The sequence below is a fragment of the Epinephelus lanceolatus genome, chromosome 11 (assembly GCF_041903045.1).
Source record: "Epinephelus lanceolatus isolate andai-2023 chromosome 11, ASM4190304v1, whole genome shotgun sequence".
In the NCBI taxonomy this organism is placed as follows: Eukaryota; Metazoa; Chordata; class Actinopteri; order Perciformes; family Serranidae; genus Epinephelus; species Epinephelus lanceolatus.
In genome coordinates, this window is record NC_135744.1 from 21,808,291 (window position 1) to 21,827,584 (window position 19,294).

The following is a 19,294-nucleotide window of genomic DNA, read 5'->3' on the forward strand; positions in this document are numbered from 1 at the left end:
CTTTTTTTTTGCAAAATATTGCAACTTTATTCATGTAATTTCACAACTTTTTTTTGAGAAATATTTTCCCAAAATTCTCAAAATGTTAGTCTGTATATTACATACAATAGTCAATGCAAAGATGATTAATAGACACGATTATGCGCCAAAAGACTATTGTATTTCATAAAAAAAAAGTCATAAAATTTCAAAGACATGTCTGTGAAATAGATTTGAGAGTCAAAAATTTGGATAAAATAATGACTGAGGAAAAATGTGGGTCCTGAGGATAGACCAGTTGAGAACCACTGCCCTACCATGGGAATAACATATTATATATTTTTAATTTGGCTGTGTTCCCCTTTAAGTTTCAGGGCACTGTAATTCTCCAGTATTTTCAGTGATAAGAAATAATGACACAGCTCCTTGTGAAAAATGTAGAAATTAGGTTGTGCTTTCATGAATCTATCCTCATGAACAAATACTACATCAGACATAAGGCTGTTAGCTAGCAGATGGCGCAGTAAATACAGATTTAGCAGGCCCAAATCTGGACGCGTGGTTAAGTCCCAGCAGTCAAACTGAAAGTGGGACACTAGTGTAGGTAACAGTGCGGTAAAGTTACACTGGCAACCGGCTTGAGGTGTGTGTGGGTGTGTGTGAGAGAGAGAGAGAACGCAAACGCAGCACGCCTTTAAGTCAGCACGTCCTGCAAACCTACAGCAGGATCCTACCCACCGCTAGCTAAGTTATATAGCCACAATGCTTTCCATCACAGCCACTGTCATTAAACGCACCCGTGTCCTCCAGCGCGTCAGGCTGCTACACACTTCTGCCACAGCCAAAATGCCCATTCAGGTAAGTTTAGCTACCGTTAGCTAGGTATGCTACATTGCTTACAGACAGACGCGAGTGTGTCGACGTATTTCACCGAAAATTAACTCAACTAAACCACTACAAGCTTCTCCTTTCTCTGTGGAGCTCACCGGGCTAACGGTCCCTCAGAAACCGGTCGCCATGACAGTCATTAGCGACACAAAACACGTCGTTTGTTTGTTTGTTTATCAACAGTACTTTTTCTCAGCAGCGTCCTCAACACCTGCTGGTGATTTGAACGCCGCATAATGTAAATGTCAATCATTAACATTACACTCCCATGCCATTTATAAACAGCCACCCGGTAAGTGATAGTATAGTCTTATTTTAAAGGCATGTTTATGCTAGTTGACATTACACGCCCCCTGTCTTGGTTTCCTTGTTTAATACAACTTCAGTAAATGTATGTGTAAGTATCAAGTTAACTTAATTTTGAAAGCGTGCCTGAACTTCACACCAGCCTTACACTGCCCATAAATATTATTTTATCAACATATCCAGAGGGCTCAGCATGGTTTAAGTGTAATGTATATTTATTAGCGCTTGTTCGCGATGTTTTTAAGCACCCAGTGTGAAAAGTGAGTCACTTATTAGTCCGTCTTAATTTCAGTGAAGGCTTTCGGCCATTTTAATGAAGCACATGCATCTATCTCTGTGTGGTGATTTGTCGCCCTACAGTGGCCACCAACCAGCCCAAGAGTCAGAGTAATGAGAGTTTATTGTCAGAGAGGTTTTTACTTACTTAAAAGGAATTTGAGCGGAGAGGAGAGAATAGGATGGGATGGGATAGGAGAGGAGAGGAGGGGAGGGGATGGGATGAGAGAGGAGAAGATGGGATGGGGTGGGATAGGATGGGAGAGGAGATGAGAGAAGAGGAGAGGAGACGAAAGGAGATAACAGGATGGGATGGGAGAGGAGGGAAGGAGATGGGATAGGGTATGGAGTGAGAGGGAAGGGGAGAGGAGAGGATGGGATGGGATAGGGTGGGATTGGAGGGAGAGGAGGGGAGGGGACAGGATAGGACGGAGAGGAGAGGAGAGACTTTATTGTCCCAGAGATAAATTTGCCTATGACATCACAGTGTCTGCAGTATAAATACAGTAAAAACAACAATAAATACATCCAAACACAGTAATACAATATCCATTTTAAAGGGAGAAACCACGGGTGAATAGGATAAATATTGTTAGATAATAGATATCACAATGAAACTTCCCCAGTTGATTACTCACAGTAAGGTAATCGTTTTTAATAATACAGGTTCACTGAGATTTTGTGTTTAAATATGCAACTGAGGCATTGTCTTATTAAATATGCACTTTTTGCATACATTTCTAGAACAGAAATCTGGAAATTATCTGAACTAACATAAACACCTAAAGGTGTGTTTTAGACATTTTGTTTCCACTAGTTTGAAAAAAAAAGACATTTGACAGAAGCAAATTGACTAGTGCATGAAAAAAAAACTATGTTTTCACCTGAGGTGTCTTGCCTTCACAAGAGTGAGAGAGCTGCACAGTTTTGCACAGGATGTGAAATCTTCCAGGCTACTTCTGCCACAACAGGAGCTCAAAAGCTAGACTGAAATAACTGATAAGCATTTTGGAATTAACATTGAGAAATGGCTGATAACTTGTGTATAATAGACCAAGTGCTTTAAATTCCATTGAAACAAAGGGGGCTGTTTGGATTGATTTTGCTCAATGTGGATTCAGAACAACACAGAGGAGATTGTGTAGATTACAACAGGACTGTCATGAATTGCATTTTTGTGTTTTGTCCCTTATGTGCCTGTATGTATCTTATTTTTTACACATTTTGAACCAGAGGCCACATATGTTGGACTTTTTTGTTGATCAGTGGCTGCAGTTTCATGTTGCGAGTAAAGCTTTTGCTGCAGCAAATCTCCTTTCTATTGTAGGCTACATTCTTTAAGGTAAACATAACTCACCAGGCCAAAAATGCACACATCTAACACTCAACCAAACATGTAGAGTGGTTTACAGGAAAAGGAAACTGACAAAAAAATAATGGAGATACTGTCTATTGTATACAGTTCGAACTGAAACCGGAAAAGTAATGCTGTTGTGTAATGCCTTCAGCTGTATTTTGAAAGTCATTGTGCTATGATGTTCCTCTTGGGTAGAAAACACATGCTAGTGTTTGACTTAATGATTTGATATTGAGTCGGTTTTGCCATGTTTTGATCAATATAATTGGTGTATGTGGTGAAAGTTGCTTAGCATTTTGAAATGTGGAGCTGATATTTAATGAACAAAATGTGGTTTTGAGCAGACAATTAACTAGGTGGCTCACTGTGTGATGTAGGTGTGTAAGTATCTATAGTATAGGCCAGGGGTAGGCAGCTTGCAGCACTGGAGCCACATGTAGCTCTTAAGCCCCTCTCCAGTGGCTCCACTTATTTATCAAGTAGCTGTTTCTTAGTTATTCACTCTTCAGCAGGAGATGGCGCTTTGAAATAAAGGCTACATGCCAGAAATTCACTGTACTTCAGAATAAAGAGTACAAACTTGACACGTTCTCAAGTCACTTGCTGTCCACTCAGAATGGCCCAGCGACCCACTTTTGGACTGTGATCCACCAGTTGGGAAAAACTTGCCTATGCAAAAAAAAAAAAAAAAAGTTTTAACATTTCGGCCGCTAGAATATGCATCAGTCGTCTTCAGTGTGGCACCTGACACTTTCTGACCTACCTATCAGTGAAAACAGCAGTGCAGTTTGCCTTCTGGTACGGACTAAAAAGTATTAGTATCATCTGCTATGTAGGATGTGGGTGTACATTCTTGTATATTGTCTTTTTAATTCCCAACAGGTTGGCGAACAGCTCCCCGCAGTGGAGGTCCAGGAGGGGGAGCCAGGAAATAAGGTGTCCATGGATCAGCTCTTCAAGGGGAAGAAGGGAGTCCTCTTCGCTGTACCTGGAGCCTTTACCCCGGGATGTTCCAAGGTTGAGTACACACTGTCCTCTTTGTTCGCTGTGTCTGTTGCACAATCATCATTGCATCAGCTAATGATGTATTTATATTGTTGCTTTCAGACGCACCTCCCAGGTTTTGTGCAGCAGGCTGAGGACTTGAGGGGTAAAGGTATCCAGGAGGTTGCTTGCATTTCTGTCAATGACGCGTTTGTCATGGCTGCCTGGGGAAAGGAGCACGGAACAGATGGCAAGGTATTGACTACGCGAGCAGTTTCTGTGATAACCTGCACCAAGTCACGTTGTGGGATAAATGTTCATATATCATCATCATCATCATCATTCAGAGGAGAGTAATGTTATTATCCCACATCTTAAAGGGTGGGTCCATTTGTGTTGTTTTCTGGGTTCTTCAAACGGAAACAACCATTCAGCCGTTAGCAAAAAGCAGTGGCGTAGGTTACAGCGCTGATGATAATAATAATAATAACTGAAAGGGTTAGCTTGGATTTTAGAAGTGGGGTTGTATGAGGTACTTATCCATAGTCAGTGTAATATTTTCACCTCTTAACCTAGCTGTCTGACAGCCTTTTCTGATGAGAAACAGAAGCTGTTATATCACTGTTTTGAAAGCCACCAAACTCTTTTGACAAACACAGTAATTTTACCTCACAGAGCTTAAGTTGCTGGTGTCTTGATCAATTAGTTTGTTTGTGCTGTTGTCTGACTTTCAGATGTGAACTAACGTGGCATCCATGGTAGCACGTCACTTAGCTTCCATGCCAGTTAACTGGGTTAGAGGAATATAGCCAATATGGAAGATCAATAATACACAATTATCAAAAAATCTTGACTCAGTTACAAAGAGGCACAGCAGGCGAGCTAGGGGGTTTATATGTAGCAATATCATCATGCTTAAACCTACGCAGGTCATGTGTGAAAATGTTTTTAGAAGGGGATTTGAATACATACGGAACACTACTAGGAAGCTGCAGAATGATATAAGGGCCATACACATGCCATGTGTTTTTGCGCACTCAAATTCATTGTTTTCAATGAGGATGTGTGGCAGGCACACTCAAGCGCCAGAGAAACGCCGTTGCGGCATGCACGCGTTCACAAGTGCCTATTTTTCAGGGTGCGATGGCTGCGCGCTGAAATAAACCAAGTTCAACTTATGGAACACAGCAGCACGCGCTGCATGTCATGTGATGAGGAACAACCAATCACAGTCGACAGATATCTTTCCCTTCTTCCATGACTATCAGTCTGTGGTAAATATGGAAAAGTTGATCATTAGTTTAACAGATTAGTTTAGGGCTATCCAGAGCTTTGTGTGTGAGCATATCGTCCCTGGGACAGGATTTCAGGTAAATAGGCTACGATACAGTACTTATTAATCAACCTCAGATGCAACCTACCGCTGTGCTTTTGAAAGCTGGCTCAAAAAAGGCACAGAAGTTGCGCCCAGCGCCTGACCTCGCATTTTCCAGACGGTTAAAGAAGCAGCGTGTGTACGGCCCCATAATCCTCCCCCCTCCATAAAAAAGATGAACCAACCCTTTAAATGTTTAAAGAACTGTGGACAATACCTGTAAAATATTTTGTGTACATTAAGGGAAATCTTATTTGGTATAATTCAACTTTAATAAAGTACACTGGACTGAGTGCACAATAGAGGCATTTCAGAAATTGTAACTAACTACACATAACATTTTGGTCACTCTGACAATGAGATGCTAATAGTAGATGATGATGCAAAGATGAGCTATCACACCCTTAATGTATAAGCTCACTGACATTATCCTTGTGTCTTGAAAGGCCAGTTCAGGACATCAGTATCCTTACTTTGGAGGTTCTGATGACACAGTAGATGTCATTGTCCATTTCATGTACTGTAACTTTCTTTTGCAGGTTCGAATGCTGGCTGATCCAACTGGCGCTTTCACAAAGGCAGTGGACCTGCTGCTTGACAGTGATCAGATTGTGCAGGTACTTGGGAACAAGCGATCCAAGAGGTAATGATCCTTTTGCTTATTTCAGTTTTGCAAGAACAGATTTATCACATCCATTCCTGATCAGGCTGCATCGGAAATCACTCCCTATTTACTTTAATAATGGCACTAATTATCAACCATTTTGTTTTGAGTATTCAAATACGCAAGTGAACATATAGAGGCCTCAAAAATTCTTAAAATGGAACAAAAAAAGTAGCGTTTGTGGCATGTACACCAGTTTTTGCTTACAATACCACAATGTTACATTTTATAGATGCAAAAATTGCAATATTTGGTCACTATAGAGTTGAGTGTCTGTTTATTTTGGGATGAGTGATTTCAAACACATCGATTTAAGAGGCTGACTTACATGTAATCATATGAGAGTTCTTGAACACCTGTCACTGGACTCTCTTCATGTTGCAGAGGTCAATGATTACATCAGTATTTCCAGAACAATATGGAGAAAAATCCATCTTTTATTCAGTCAGTCTTTAAAGTAGGTGCATCATAGTCAGTGTGTGACTTTTACTGGAATAAATAATCAGGTTGTACATCATCTTGTGTTTCAGATATTCTATGCTGGTGGAAGATGGAGTTGTTAAGAAGATCAATGTGGAGCCTGATGGCACTGGGCTGACCTGCAGCCTGGCTCCTAACATTCTGTCTGAGCTGTAGGCTCATTCAGAGTGTATTAACCCAAAATACAAGCACTCCTTTTCCTGTAAAAGTTGCACTATCACAGCCCAATACCAACCTGTAACAGCCCTCTCCTTTTTCCCAAACACGGATGCAAAAACCACATGGATGCTAGTGTCGAAAACAGAGCTTGAAAGTAATTAATGCGCACAAATACAGCATGAATGGCAGTCCAAAGGAAAAAGTGTTATCCTCTGTATACTGATACTTGTGAGTTAATAAAAGTCACCTTGAAAGCAATAATCAGTGTTTGTCTGTATTGCTCATAGTGCAAGTTATTTAGTGTTTTAATAAAATAACCAACAGCTACAATCTCCTTACTATAAGGATAATTATTATTGATACAAACTTATGCATCACAGTCGCCACATATGGGCTTTTGTTGCCTGTATGTCTTCCTACTAGAGAAACACTCTGTGGCTATGATGTCATAATTGTCTGTCATCTGGGCCTTTTTTTAAAATCCCTATGATCTAAGACAGTCCAAACATATAAGTGAACATGAACAACACTCTTGAATCCAAAATCTAGAGTGCTCAAACTCAAACTTGTTATGTCATCGGGTACAAAGTCTGGAGCTGCTCCACAGACAGTGAATAGGGACAAATGTTAGAGATGACACAGAGCACCAGGGGAATGTTCTGAGTATATGGGTACATTTTCTGTTAGGGGCTGAGAATATAATAGAATAAAGCTCATTTTGGGTATGAAAAAAAAACATTCTATGGGTCCACAAAATTAGGCTCCTATTCATTGTCTATGGAACAGCTTCAGACTAAATGACATCAATTGAACTTTCCTTGGCCATGAAAGTAAGATATTGGAATTCTTAATTTAGGTAGTTCTCCCATTAAAATCTTTTAATCAAAGTTCTTTCAATGATCCAGTTTAATTTGTCAGTTACTTGAGTCCTGTTCTAGGTACATGGATAATCAAGTTATCCAGATAATTTTCATATACAAATGGCTCAATTTCTTGGTTTCATAATAAAAGACTATTGATGTGATTTTTAGATAAGAACATGCAGGTTATTGTAAAGTTTCCATGATCTGTAAGTATAATAATTACATTTCCATAATGAAATTGGACATGATAAAACTAAATAAAATTTCTGAAAATTTGTGAACAGAGAAGAAACAAACCAAATTTATTGTGAGAGACTGAGCGTAATGGCATAAACTCAATTAAAAGATTCTCACTTAACTAATGGAGCCAGAACATATAGTATTTAATTTGACATTACAATAGGAATTTGTCATTTGAACACTAAAATGTGTGAAATGATTCACAGCAAAAAGTTAACGCAATTACAGTTGATTTAAAAAAATTAGTAAGGTTTCATTTTTATAATTGGCATATGATTGTCACTTAAAAGCATCCTCACCTCATCATGCAACATTATTCATAGTCTGCCCACATTCACTGGTCATGTTTAACACAGTGGAAACATCATGGAGCACAACAGACAATAAAATATCACAGGTAACAATGAGCTTATGAATGAATCTGCTGCCTCAGTGCATGCTGGGATGATTTTCAAACGATCACATGATCAGGATCCAACGAATTACATGCTTGTCAATCAAAAAACTGCAAATGGATGAGAATAAACATAAATACATTGGACTGGCATCTGCCTGTTAGTCTGAATGAGCTAAATTTGGAAGTAGGGCCCTGATCTGGTCATCCTGTAAGACAATGATTAGGGAACAATATTGGGTTTAACGTCACCCTATGACGTAGAGACGCAAGAAACGGGCGCATTGCATTCTGGTCCTTGTGTGCGCCGGTGATAGAAACAGAAACCATACACGGCTTTCAAGCGAGCCACGCTAATATTCAGCCTGGACAGGACATTACACGGTAAGTTAATACTCAGCCGTTATACCATCTGGCTGTCGTTAGCTAAAAAATGAGCGTTAGCCGATTAAAGCAGTACAATAAAGAGGCGTTAGCTAGCTACAGTTGAAGCTACTTTAGTTTTGAGTCAATGTGAAGGCGCCTAAATTCTGGGCTACTAACGCTCTCCTGCTTCACAGCGCTGACTTCGTCGACTGCGATATTGCGGGCATTATTTAAGGATCACGTAGTGGTAGCAGCTGCGGCGACTCGTAGGGAAATAAAGGATACCGCAGTCTGAATCAAGTAAAGTTAGCTCGCTGTGCTAAAGCTATTAGCACTGAAACGTAATGCGCGCGCAATTCAACACAGTGGGGGTGTAGCGTTTTGTTGCTAGTCAGTTGCTAAGTTATATCAGCGAGTGTGAACACATGTATGCTAGTGTGGTGTTTCTTGGTGTTTAGCTGTTTGAATACCAGGTAAACATTAATATTATTTTAAATTAAAAGTGACTGCACTAGTGAAGACTTCCTTCATTAAGTTAGCCGCTCGTTTGAGGTTGCCAGGTTCTTTGTCACAACAACAGGCCTGTGATACCAATGCAAAGTCTGCTGGTATTTACATATATTTTGCATCAGCCAACTTTCATTTGATTTAAATGTCTTTTATAGGGATATACCAATTCATTGTAGTATATTGAACACCAACCGACCCTCTCACGTCAGTGCACATGGTGTTTCAGAATCAAAACTTCTATTGACCAAGTATGTGTACACATACAATGACTTTTGCTCCCAGTGAACTGACACAGAAATAGACATAACTGCTAGGAAAAAGGACAACAAAGGTGGACAAAGACACGTAAAGAATGGGCAGGACTCTGCTGTACACAAGGATGTAAAAAACAGGTGTGTGTGTGTATATATAGATATAGATATAAATCGATAGATAGATGGTACTTTATTAATCCCAAACTGGGAAATTCTTGTGTTACAGCAGCAAGTAATCAAACAGAATGTGGACAGTGATATACATGTAAATACGGGAAGACAAAAACAGATCAAAATGAAATATATGAGAATATAAATTATATTAAATAGTACTTAAATTCAAAATATACAAGAGAAATAAACGGGAATAATATTGCTGTGTGTATATATATATATATATATATATATATATATATATATATATATATATATATATATATATATATATGTAAGGGATAATGTATAATGAGCCGGTGAATACTGGGAAAATAACTCCCGACAGGGGAATAGAAAACCGACGCGCAGCGGAGGGGTTTTATTATACATTATCCCGCTTATTACACGGCTAATTATCAGTTAAATAAATAATGGTGTCTGCCTCCGCGAAGTGCATTAAAACCGACCGGATTCGACAGCTTTTGGTGAAAGTTTTGTACTCACCCAGGCTTAGTGGACTGAACCGAGGCATAAAGTGTGTATTCAAATCCGTGTTCTTTTGTTTTTGGCAGAGAAAGTCCGTCAGTATAGTAGTAGTGCAGTACAATATAGTACAGTAGCCCATTTTGTTGTCTTTTTTGTATTTATCTCATCTTTCTCCTCCTCTATCACTTGAAGCTCTTCAGGGGTCAGTTCCTTGTGCCGTTTTTCGCTTGATTTTTTTCTTTCCTTCTCCATTTCTTTTTCTTCAGCGGCATCCCATTCCTCAAAATCCTTGTAGCTACTCTCCAAATAAGTTAAAAGAAATGTTAAAATCAGCAATTTCTGTTTGTCTTTTCCCTCGGAAGTTGTTTGACAGCTGCAGTGTTGCAGATCAATGTCAATACAGAGTGTCTACAGGTCCTTTAAAATGTCTTAAATTCAATAAAGCCTTAATAAATGTCGATGTAGATTCACTTAACTGAATCTAATAACCATATTCCTACATAACACCTACCTCTGCACAAGACCACATCCATACTACTTACCTTCAGTGCTTACCTGCAAAACATGATTTGTCCAAAAATCTGTCCTAAATTTGGTTAAAAGGTGTCTTGAAAAGCATTAAATTTAATTGTCTGATACCTGTAGACACCATGCAATAAAAAATGGCTATAGCCTATACGAGTGAAGTGTTGTATAAGTTGTAAACCATACATATAGTGCAAAAAAAAATAAATACACAAACGAATATAGGATTCAAGGATCTTTTATTGTCATTCACATCGCATTTACATGCAGTGGAACGAAATTTTGATTCTCAGGTCCCGGTATAGCCCATGTAAACAATACAAATATATACAATAAATATAAAACATATGAAGAAAATATCAAAAGATATGTAAGAAATATATAAATAAGTAAGAAATATAAAAAGACAAGAAATATGAAAATAAGTAAGTAATATGAAAATAAGTAAGAAGGCAAATATAAAAGGTAGGAAGAGCACATGAAGTGACAATGATTTGAGTATATATACATTAGGGATATAGCGGTATACCTTAATATAAAAGTTGATGGTTATCATACTGTGTACATTTGCTTATCTATGATATAACTGGACAGAGAATCTCACCCTTAATTTAGTTATTTTCAAAGGGGAGGACTTTTTACTCGTACTTCCATTCATGAAATGGTTTCAGTTTTCGGTTACAGTAATAAAATGTTTGTTTAACCAACAATAACCCTTTCATTTTCATTCATTTAAGGGTCATTTTGATTGATAATAGTATAAATTCTGTAAAACCATGGTACTGTGAAACTGGAATATTTTCTGAGACGGTTAGCATACCATGAAAAAGTCCTATATATTGTATATAGCTCACAGCATGTAGGATTTGTATTGACAGTGACAGATTGTATGTACATACTTTAAAAAATGGGTACATTAAAAGCTTTGATAATATTGTGGGAGCAGTGGATATTTTGGTGTAACAGATTGACAGATGTACAGTACAGGCCAAAAGTTTGGACACACCTTCTCATTCAATGCGTTTTCTTTATTTTCATGACTATTTACATTGTAGATTCTCACTGAAGGCATCAAAACTATGAATGAACACATGTGGAGTTATGTACTTAACAAAAAAAGGTGAAATAACTGAAAACATGTTTTATATTCTAGTTTCTTCAAAATAGCCACCCTTTGCTCTGATTACTGCTTTGCACACTCTTGGCATTCTCTCCATGAGCTTCAAGAGGTAGTCACCTGAAATGGTTTCCACTTCACAGGTGTGCCTTATCAGGGTTAATTAGTGGAATTTCTTGCTTTATCAATGGGGTTGGGACCATCAGTTGTGTTGTGCAGAAGTCAGGTTAATACACAGCCGACAGCCCTATTGGACAACTGTTAAAATTCATATTATGGCAAGAACCAATCAGCTAACTAAAGAAAAACGAGTGGCCATCATTACTTTAAGAAATGAAGGTCAGTCAGTCCGGAAAATTGCAAAAACTTTAAATGTGTCCCCAAGTGGAGTCGCAAAAACCATCAAGCGCTACAACGAAACTGGCACACATGAGGACCGACCCAGGAAAGGAAGACCAAGAGTCACCTCTGCTTCTGAGGATAAGTTCATCCGAGTCACCAGCCTCAGAAATGGCAAGTTAACAGCAGCTCAGATCAGAGACCAGATGAATGCCACACAGAGTTCTAGCAGCAGACCCATCTCTAGAACAACTGTTAAGAGGAGACTGCGCGAATCAGGCCTTCATGGTCAAATAGCTGCTAGGAAACCACTGCTAAGGAGAGGCAACAAGCAGAAGAGATTTGTTTGGGCCAAGAAACACAAGGAATGGACATTAGCCCAGTGGAAATCTGTGCTTTGGTCTGATGAGTCCAAATTTGAGATCTTTGGTTCCAACCGCCGTGTCTTTGTGAGACGCAGAAAAGGTGAACGGATGGATTCCACATGCCTGGTTCCCACTGTGAAGCATGGAGGAGGAGGTGTGATGGTGTGGGGGTGTTTTGCTGGTGACACTGTTGGGGATTTATTCAAAATTGAAGACACACTGAACCAGCATGGCTACCACAGCATCCTGCAGCGACATGCCATCCCATCCGGTTTGCGTTTAGTTGGACCATCATTTATTTTTCAACAGGACAATGACCCCAAACACACCTCCAGGCTGTGTAAGGGCTATTTGACCAAGAAGGAGAGTGATGGAGTGCTGCGGCAGATGACCTGGCCTCCACAGTCACCGGACCTGAACCCATTCGAGATGGTTTGGGGTGAGCTGGACCGCAGAGTGAAGGCAAAGGGGCCAACAAGTGCTAAACACCTCTGGGAACTCCTTCAAGACTGTTGGAAAACCAGGTGATTCAGGTGACTACCTCTTGAAGCTCATGGAGAGAATGCCAAGAGTGTGCAAAGCAGTAATCAGAGCAAAGGGTGGCTATTTTGAAGAAACTAGAATATAAAACATGTTTTCAGTTATTTCACCTTTTTTTGTTAAGTACATAACTCCACATGTGTTCATTCATAGTTTTGATGCCTTCAGTGAGAATCTACAATGTAAATAGTCATGAAAATAAAGAAAACGCATTGAATGAGAAGGTGTGTCCAAACTTTTGGCCTGTACTGTACATGTTCATCAGAGTGACGGCCTATGGGAAGAGGGAATCCTGTAACATAGCAGCATGCATTGCAGCCAAGTGATAGTCAGTGATATATTTTTCATGGTTTCATTTAGCATGAAAGAGAAACTTAACACCCTGTTTGAGCTTGATCTCGCCCCTTCACATATTTTCATTTGAATGCATTCAAATCCAGAACGCGCACTGGGTGAGCACCAGGACTTATTGCCCAGTTTTATCGTCTGTTAGTTTTGGATCAGTGCCCAGTTTTATCGTAATAAATCTGGGCAGTGCTCCTAAACTAACAGACAAGGCATCTGTAGTAAAGTGAAGCTGGCTTCAGAACAGAACAGACCTGGCAGACTTTTACCAGGGAAGATACCAAGTGAGTGCTGCTGTCTGTTGGTTGTAGACTTATTTGAAACCAAATATTAAACACAGTTACTGCATACTTCAGTTGCTGCGCTGTTTAAGTGATGTCAATGAAATGACTTCAACTGAAAGACGGATGTTTAAACCTGCTGTCAGTTCCCTATAGTTCCCCACAGATGGACATAGATAATGAAGAGGGTAACACAATGATTTAAACATTTGGAAATTTGAAGTAATAGCATTGCATTCTCTCTGTAGCATGAATTAATTTCACTGCATCTAAATTTATATTGTTGTCTTTAAGTTACAGTTCAGTAGTTGCTGATCTCTGACCACCTACAAAGCAGCCATGTCATCGACATCCCAAAAACATAAAGATTTTGTGGCCGAGCCCATGGGTGAGAAGGCTGTGATGGCCCTCGCAGGCATCGGAGAGGTCCTTGGCAAAAGGCTGGAGGAGAAAGGTTTTGACAAGGTAATGGAGATTTGATTTATTTGCATTTTAATACAATATAAACACATTTGGTTTCATTAAAAACACTGTCCATAGAGGGTGTTTATCCTCACTGCAATAGTGCTAATTCTCACAGTAATTGTGTTTGTGTCTTGAAATCAACAGAACGATGAAAACGATAAAAAAATAGTTAATAAAAATTAAGAATACAGCTGTGTTAAACATTCAATTTTAGTATAGTCCTGATGGACCTTCTCTATATAAATAGCATAAAAATTCCAAGTCATATAATGTCAAATTATAGTGACAGAAAGTTTATTGTTAAAAAGCAGCTGTTAATGGTTTTTGAGGTCATTGCTACAACTTTTGTGTTAACCAGGTTAGCATACCTGCAGTAAGGTTGAAGTCAAATCAAGCATAACTTGATTAACAGACTCTTCAACATTCCTTAAAGCCTCTGTACATGGGGCGCTGGCACGATCCACTATGCTACCAACGCCCCTGGCTATTCAACATTTCTTAATGATGAATAGCCTGTAATTACTCACAGAAACTGCAGTCACGAGTCAAAATGGCCTCATCTTACAGTTAACACAACAAACAATGAAGCTTACACTAACTTCTATCATGTGCGGTAAAAAAAATACCTATTCTTTTTAGTTTATTCTTTTTCCTGTTGTCCAGTAGGCTACCACAAATCTATCTGGGTGTCATTTAGGTATTTTGATATTTGCTTAGGACTATTGTACTGTAAAGGCCCAGACACACCAAACCTAAATCAAAACCTGTTGGCAATGAAGGCTGACTGTTGCGTCACTTATCGTCACCTGTGTCTTGACTAAAAAGTTGCTCCTGAAGAAACTGCAAAGACTACAGCCATTGGCCAACTAGCACGTACATTCTGTTGCCAGGCAATCACCCCTTCACCTCCTTACCCTAACCATCCTGTGTAACCAAGCTACCCCTTTTTTTCACAGTAATTAGTATCTAGTTCCTAAAATGTTGAGGCAGAGGGTACTTGCTGTAGCTCTGGTTGAGGGTGAGAGGCTGTCCGCAAATAGTTTGTTGGGTACAGGGAAACAGAGATCTGTGTGGGTACATGAGACTCTAAAAAGGGGGTGGATCCTGGGAAGTACCACCGGTTGGTCCAGGAGCTTTGCCTCAATGATGGCTGATTTAGGTACTGCACATATATACCTCCAGACCTGCTGTTTTCTATCAAGATGGTGGTAACTGCAGTTTGTAAAGTTGTATAGCTCTGGGTACCCAGCAATTGCTACCACCAGTACCTCCTCCATTGTTCACCAACTGTGAAGTTGTTGTCGTGACCACCACAGAAGGCCCCCCCTCTCAAATCATCCAATTGAACAATGGGAAAAAAGGGAAGATAACATGGGGTACTTTTCCACTCTCAGTTGATGGTATTAATGGTTATTATGATTGAATGGTAGGGGAAACACTGCTAGAGCGCAGAAATGCGAGGCATGCATCAATGCAAAAACTGTGAGCCAAAAAGCCGCCTCCAGCTGCTTAACGCTCTGTCTATCTGATCTTTGTGATCAGGGCCTTAAGTTGTCAAGCTATCCCTTTTCCAAATCATCCATTTATGCAATCGTCACGGTAGAGCTGTAAAGAAATATCTAATTGTGATGTTTTCCAAGTTGTGATCACCATTTTCTACTTGACAACAGGACCGTTAATGTGGGGAATCTTTAAACACTTACATTCCTGTCTTGATTAGATTTCCCGTCATGTGTTCGTCTCTTTTCTCCACAGGCGTACGTCGTCCTCGGGCAGTTTCTAGTGCTAAAGAAAGACGAGGAGCTTTTCCGGGACTGGCTGAAGGACACTTGCGGGGCAAATGCCAAACAACAAGGTGACTGCTATGGCTGTCTTAAAGAATGGTGTGACGCCTTCTTATAAAGCATTCAGTCGTTGTTTTCTACTTCTGAAGCCCAAACTGTACATTACCTCTTCAGTGATCTCAATTCAACTCAGCTGCACCATATATATGAACTGACACTGTATACACTAATGAGGTTATTGAAGTCCATTTATTTTTAAAGTATACTTAAAGCTGTTGGTGTATTTCTGAAATTATTTGACCCCAAAATAGATTTCACACATGCCCCTCTCATGGTCTGTGTCAAGTAAGTCTAGACTTACACCCCCCTACTTTCTTTAAATTGACATTAAATTAGGGCGGATAGTCACATATGTCAGTAGCCCCTTTTATGGCAGACATTTAACTTGTAGTAGTAGTAAAAGCACAGGTGCATCTAATAACAATACCAGTCTACCAGTAAGTCTAATCACAGAGCTAGCATGCACATTATGCCGCATCATGTGGACTTTATAAATGTTGTGCTGTAAGAACAGACTATAGAGGCTCTTCAGACTGAAACTCTGCCAGTCTTGTTTTCAGTTTTGGGGAAAAGCTGCTCATGCCCATATTATTAAATTTGTCCAAGGTCATTAGAATACTGCATGTACTTTCTGTCAAAGGTTGAATTTTAAATGTATGGTTCATCTGTTGTTGGTCATGTACTGGGAATTTGCATTTTTAAGTTAAACATGGCTAATTTGTTCTATGTTTAAAAATTTTACCTTCAGATACATTTTGATGTCATTTTTCTTTCTATGTATTGTAATTCAACTGAAACTCTTGGGCTTCTCTCCCTGTTTGCCTGGTTTTTAAGCCACTGGAAAGGAACGTTGATGTAAGCTGTATTGTTTTTAAATGGTGCATTGTATCACAGTTTGATATCATGTACTGTCGGTCCACCAACAACATTTAAAAGATTTCTTGAAGAGGTGGATTGTCTGTTTGAAGTGTCTTTCAGAGGATGTGACTGATTTATGAGACAAACGATAACAAAACCTCAAAACTAATGTGACGCTGGTTTTAGGTGAGAAGTTGATTGTTTTTTTTCTGTCACAAAACCTTTTAACCTTTTGATCTTGCCAATGAAGAAGCAACGTGGCCAGATGCCGACATCTGGTCTGCTCAGAGCTTGTTTGAACCTGAAGATGGAAAAGTATATAAATAAAGACTCTGATTCAACAAACTCAAACACTGTCAAAAACGTGTCTATTGCTGATGAGCAGCCTTTAAAGGGATGATTTGGATTTTTTGAAGTGGGTTTGTATGAGGGGCTTATCCATAGTCAGTGTATTGCCTACAGTAGATGGTAGATGGCACGCCACCAGTTTGGGAAAACAAGGACTGGGAACTGAAGCTGTTATATCCATCCATGCTCTCTTCAAATAACCCAGACTCCTTTGACAAAAACAGTACGTTTACCTCACCCAACACGTGACTTTGGTGAATCTGAAGTAACCCTTTGAAAACACCAAAGTCACACCGTAACAAGACCAAACCAACCAAACTAACTAACCAACTGAGGCAGCAGTAGACCAGCAGCTCCTGTGTTCTGCAAGGTAAAATCACTGTTTTTGTCAAAGGCGTCTGGTTGCTTTGAAGAGAGAGTAGATAACAGCTTCAGTTCCTTGCAGAAAGGAATAAGGAATAAATATTCTAAACATACTGTACGCTTAAACTAGGGTTGGGTACTGAACCCAATACTTTTAAGGATACAGACCAAATTACCACCAAGTACTGATTCACGCTAAACCCATCCATGCCAAATGCTGGTACTTGAGAGTGCATATGGGTGAGAAGGCAGAGGCCAGCCATGGAGCTCTGAGGCTGACATAGGCACACCGCAAAGCTGCCGGGTTCAACATCAGAAAGAGGTGGAAACGCACTGAAGCTGGGAAGCCAGCCATGGAGCTTCACTGCCGTTTCGTCGGCTTCCCAGGGAGCCAAACTATCTCTTCAGCTTGATCAAAATACCAATATTTGTTGTTCCAGAGAAAGTAAAGTACTGTCAAAAAGTACTTAAAACAAATTCCAGGTCCTGGAACCAATTTTGGTATCCATTCATTTGTGAACGGTACCCAACCCTAACTTAAACTGATATGAGAAAATTTTAGGTGGCTAAATAACGTTTTGCTGCTGCCTGTCCACAACAGTGCATTGCTTATCATCTGCTGCGGTACTCCTGCCTGCTTCTCCAAACTGGGGGCGTGCCGACCACTATCGACTGTAGGTAATAAACTGACTACAGATAAATACCTCATGCAACCCTGCTTCAAAAAATCTGACCTTTCTATAACGTACAAGAATGTGTCTACTAGATAAGCTTAACGATGCTGCTAATTTAGCAGTTAACAAAACATTTTGTTTCTGCCTGAAGTGCTGGGTGTCAAGGCAAATGAGTTGCAACAACAATTATTACGCTGAGACTGATGCAACCTGTTGGTGTGCGGTCAACCAATCAGCACCCTGTGTGTTCATAACATTCGTGTAACAGTTAAGAGGCTAAAGTAGTTGATATGCTGTACTCGTATGATAGAATGTATTTCAAGCTTCAGTAGAAGTTGACCTCGTTTCTTGCTCTGCATACAAAAGTGAAGCGAGACCCATTCAATCTATTGCTTGTATTGTCTTTTATACTTTTAAACTACGGTAAATCACTGGGTTAAGGCTACATCCACACTAGTATGTTTCAGTTTTAAAACGCAAAACCATTGCAGCGTAAACACCTAGCGTCCGCACTACTCTGGTGTTTTGGAACCCCTAAAACAGAGACCTTTGAGAACGCGGCTGACCCTGCTATACGCCGGTGCTGTTTTTCAGTCCAGATGGGCAGAAACATTTTGGAAGCGATGACGCAGACACCCATGTCAGCCTTTGAATTGGGTCTTATTGGTACCAGCTTGTCATGTCAAACCTTGTAGCTAGGTCTACATACTATTTGTGAGTTGATCTTTCTTGTGTGGGTACTCTTTTCCATTTTCATGGCTTCGTCCAGAAATGGATGATGCTCAGGACCGGTACCGCCCTGATATGTCGTCGTATTTGCTTTGTAACAACTTGCTTCCACCTAGTCGGTCTTAGCAATAAAATCTCTGGTCTAACTTTTCACCATGTCTGTAGTATTTTCTCAAACAAGGCAACCAACCAAATGAAAATACGTTTTAAGGTGTGGTACTATGGATGGAGATTAATTCTTAAATGGCGCCAAAACGCTCTTGTATACGCAGATTGTTTTTGCTTTGAATTAAAACATATTAGTATGAATGTGGCCCAAGTTTCCATTGATTTTAAATGAAGATGGAATACCGCAGTCTGCACAGTGTAGTCTGTATTTTGTATCATCACCAAGCCTGATTTTGGTCAGGTCTTCACAGCTGAGCTTGATAGTATCTTTTGACTGTGTTTCTAAACATGAGATGCCTTAATGCATGCTGGTTATAAACCTTTTATTCAGTCGGATGAACTATAAAACCTGCAGTAGTGCATGTCCAGGCTGTGTCACTTAATCTCCCATGCACCACCAGCTGTTTGAAGATGTAACTGTAGCAGCTTCTTGTTAAACACTGGCTGATGTGTTTGCATTTGACTATGAAAACTCTTCAGTTTTTATATTGCTCTTATTATTAAAAAAGAAATAAAAGGCAAGTATCACATTTGGACACATTCTTTCTTTCTTTTTTTACATGTTCATTATTCAATTTTTATCAAATAAAATCACA

General features: G+C 39.6%; 2 protein-coding genes across 5 annotated transcripts; both read left to right on the forward strand.

The window, feature by feature from the left end:
• Window positions 1–553: 553 nt before the first annotated feature.
• Window positions 554–6,726, forward strand: prdx5 (peroxiredoxin 5). The gene is made up of 5 exons (XM_033637137.2): window positions 554–837; window positions 3,689–3,823; window positions 3,914–4,045; window positions 5,705–5,808; window positions 6,360–6,726. The coding sequence occupies exons 1-5, from the start codon at window positions 742–744 to the stop codon at window positions 6,463–6,465; spliced, it is 573 nt and encodes a 190-aa protein (XP_033493028.1). The 5' UTR covers window positions 554–741; the 3' UTR covers window positions 6,466–6,726.
• A 1,483-nt stretch (window positions 6,727–8,209) lies between these two features.
• Window positions 8,210–19,231, forward strand: banf1 (barrier to autointegration nuclear assembly factor 1). 4 transcript variants are annotated; one of them, XM_033639319.2, is made up of 3 exons: window positions 8,210–8,349; window positions 13,550–13,714; window positions 15,470–19,231. In XM_033639319.2, exons 2-3 carry the CDS (start codon window positions 13,589–13,591, stop codon window positions 15,614–15,616), a joined length of 273 nt encoding a protein of 90 aa, XP_033495210.1. In that variant the 5' UTR covers window positions 8,210–8,349; window positions 13,550–13,588; the 3' UTR covers window positions 15,617–19,231. The 4 variants fall into 4 exon arrangements, with proteins under 4 accessions (XP_033495210.1, XP_033495199.1, XP_078028482.1 ...); XM_033639308.2 differs by having other exon boundaries at window positions 8,217–8,349; window positions 13,544–13,714; XM_078172356.1 differs by lacking the exon at window positions 8,210–8,349 and adding an exon at window positions 13,060–13,252 and having other exon boundaries at window positions 13,544–13,714.
• The last annotated feature ends 63 nt before the right edge of the window (window positions 19,232–19,294 follow it).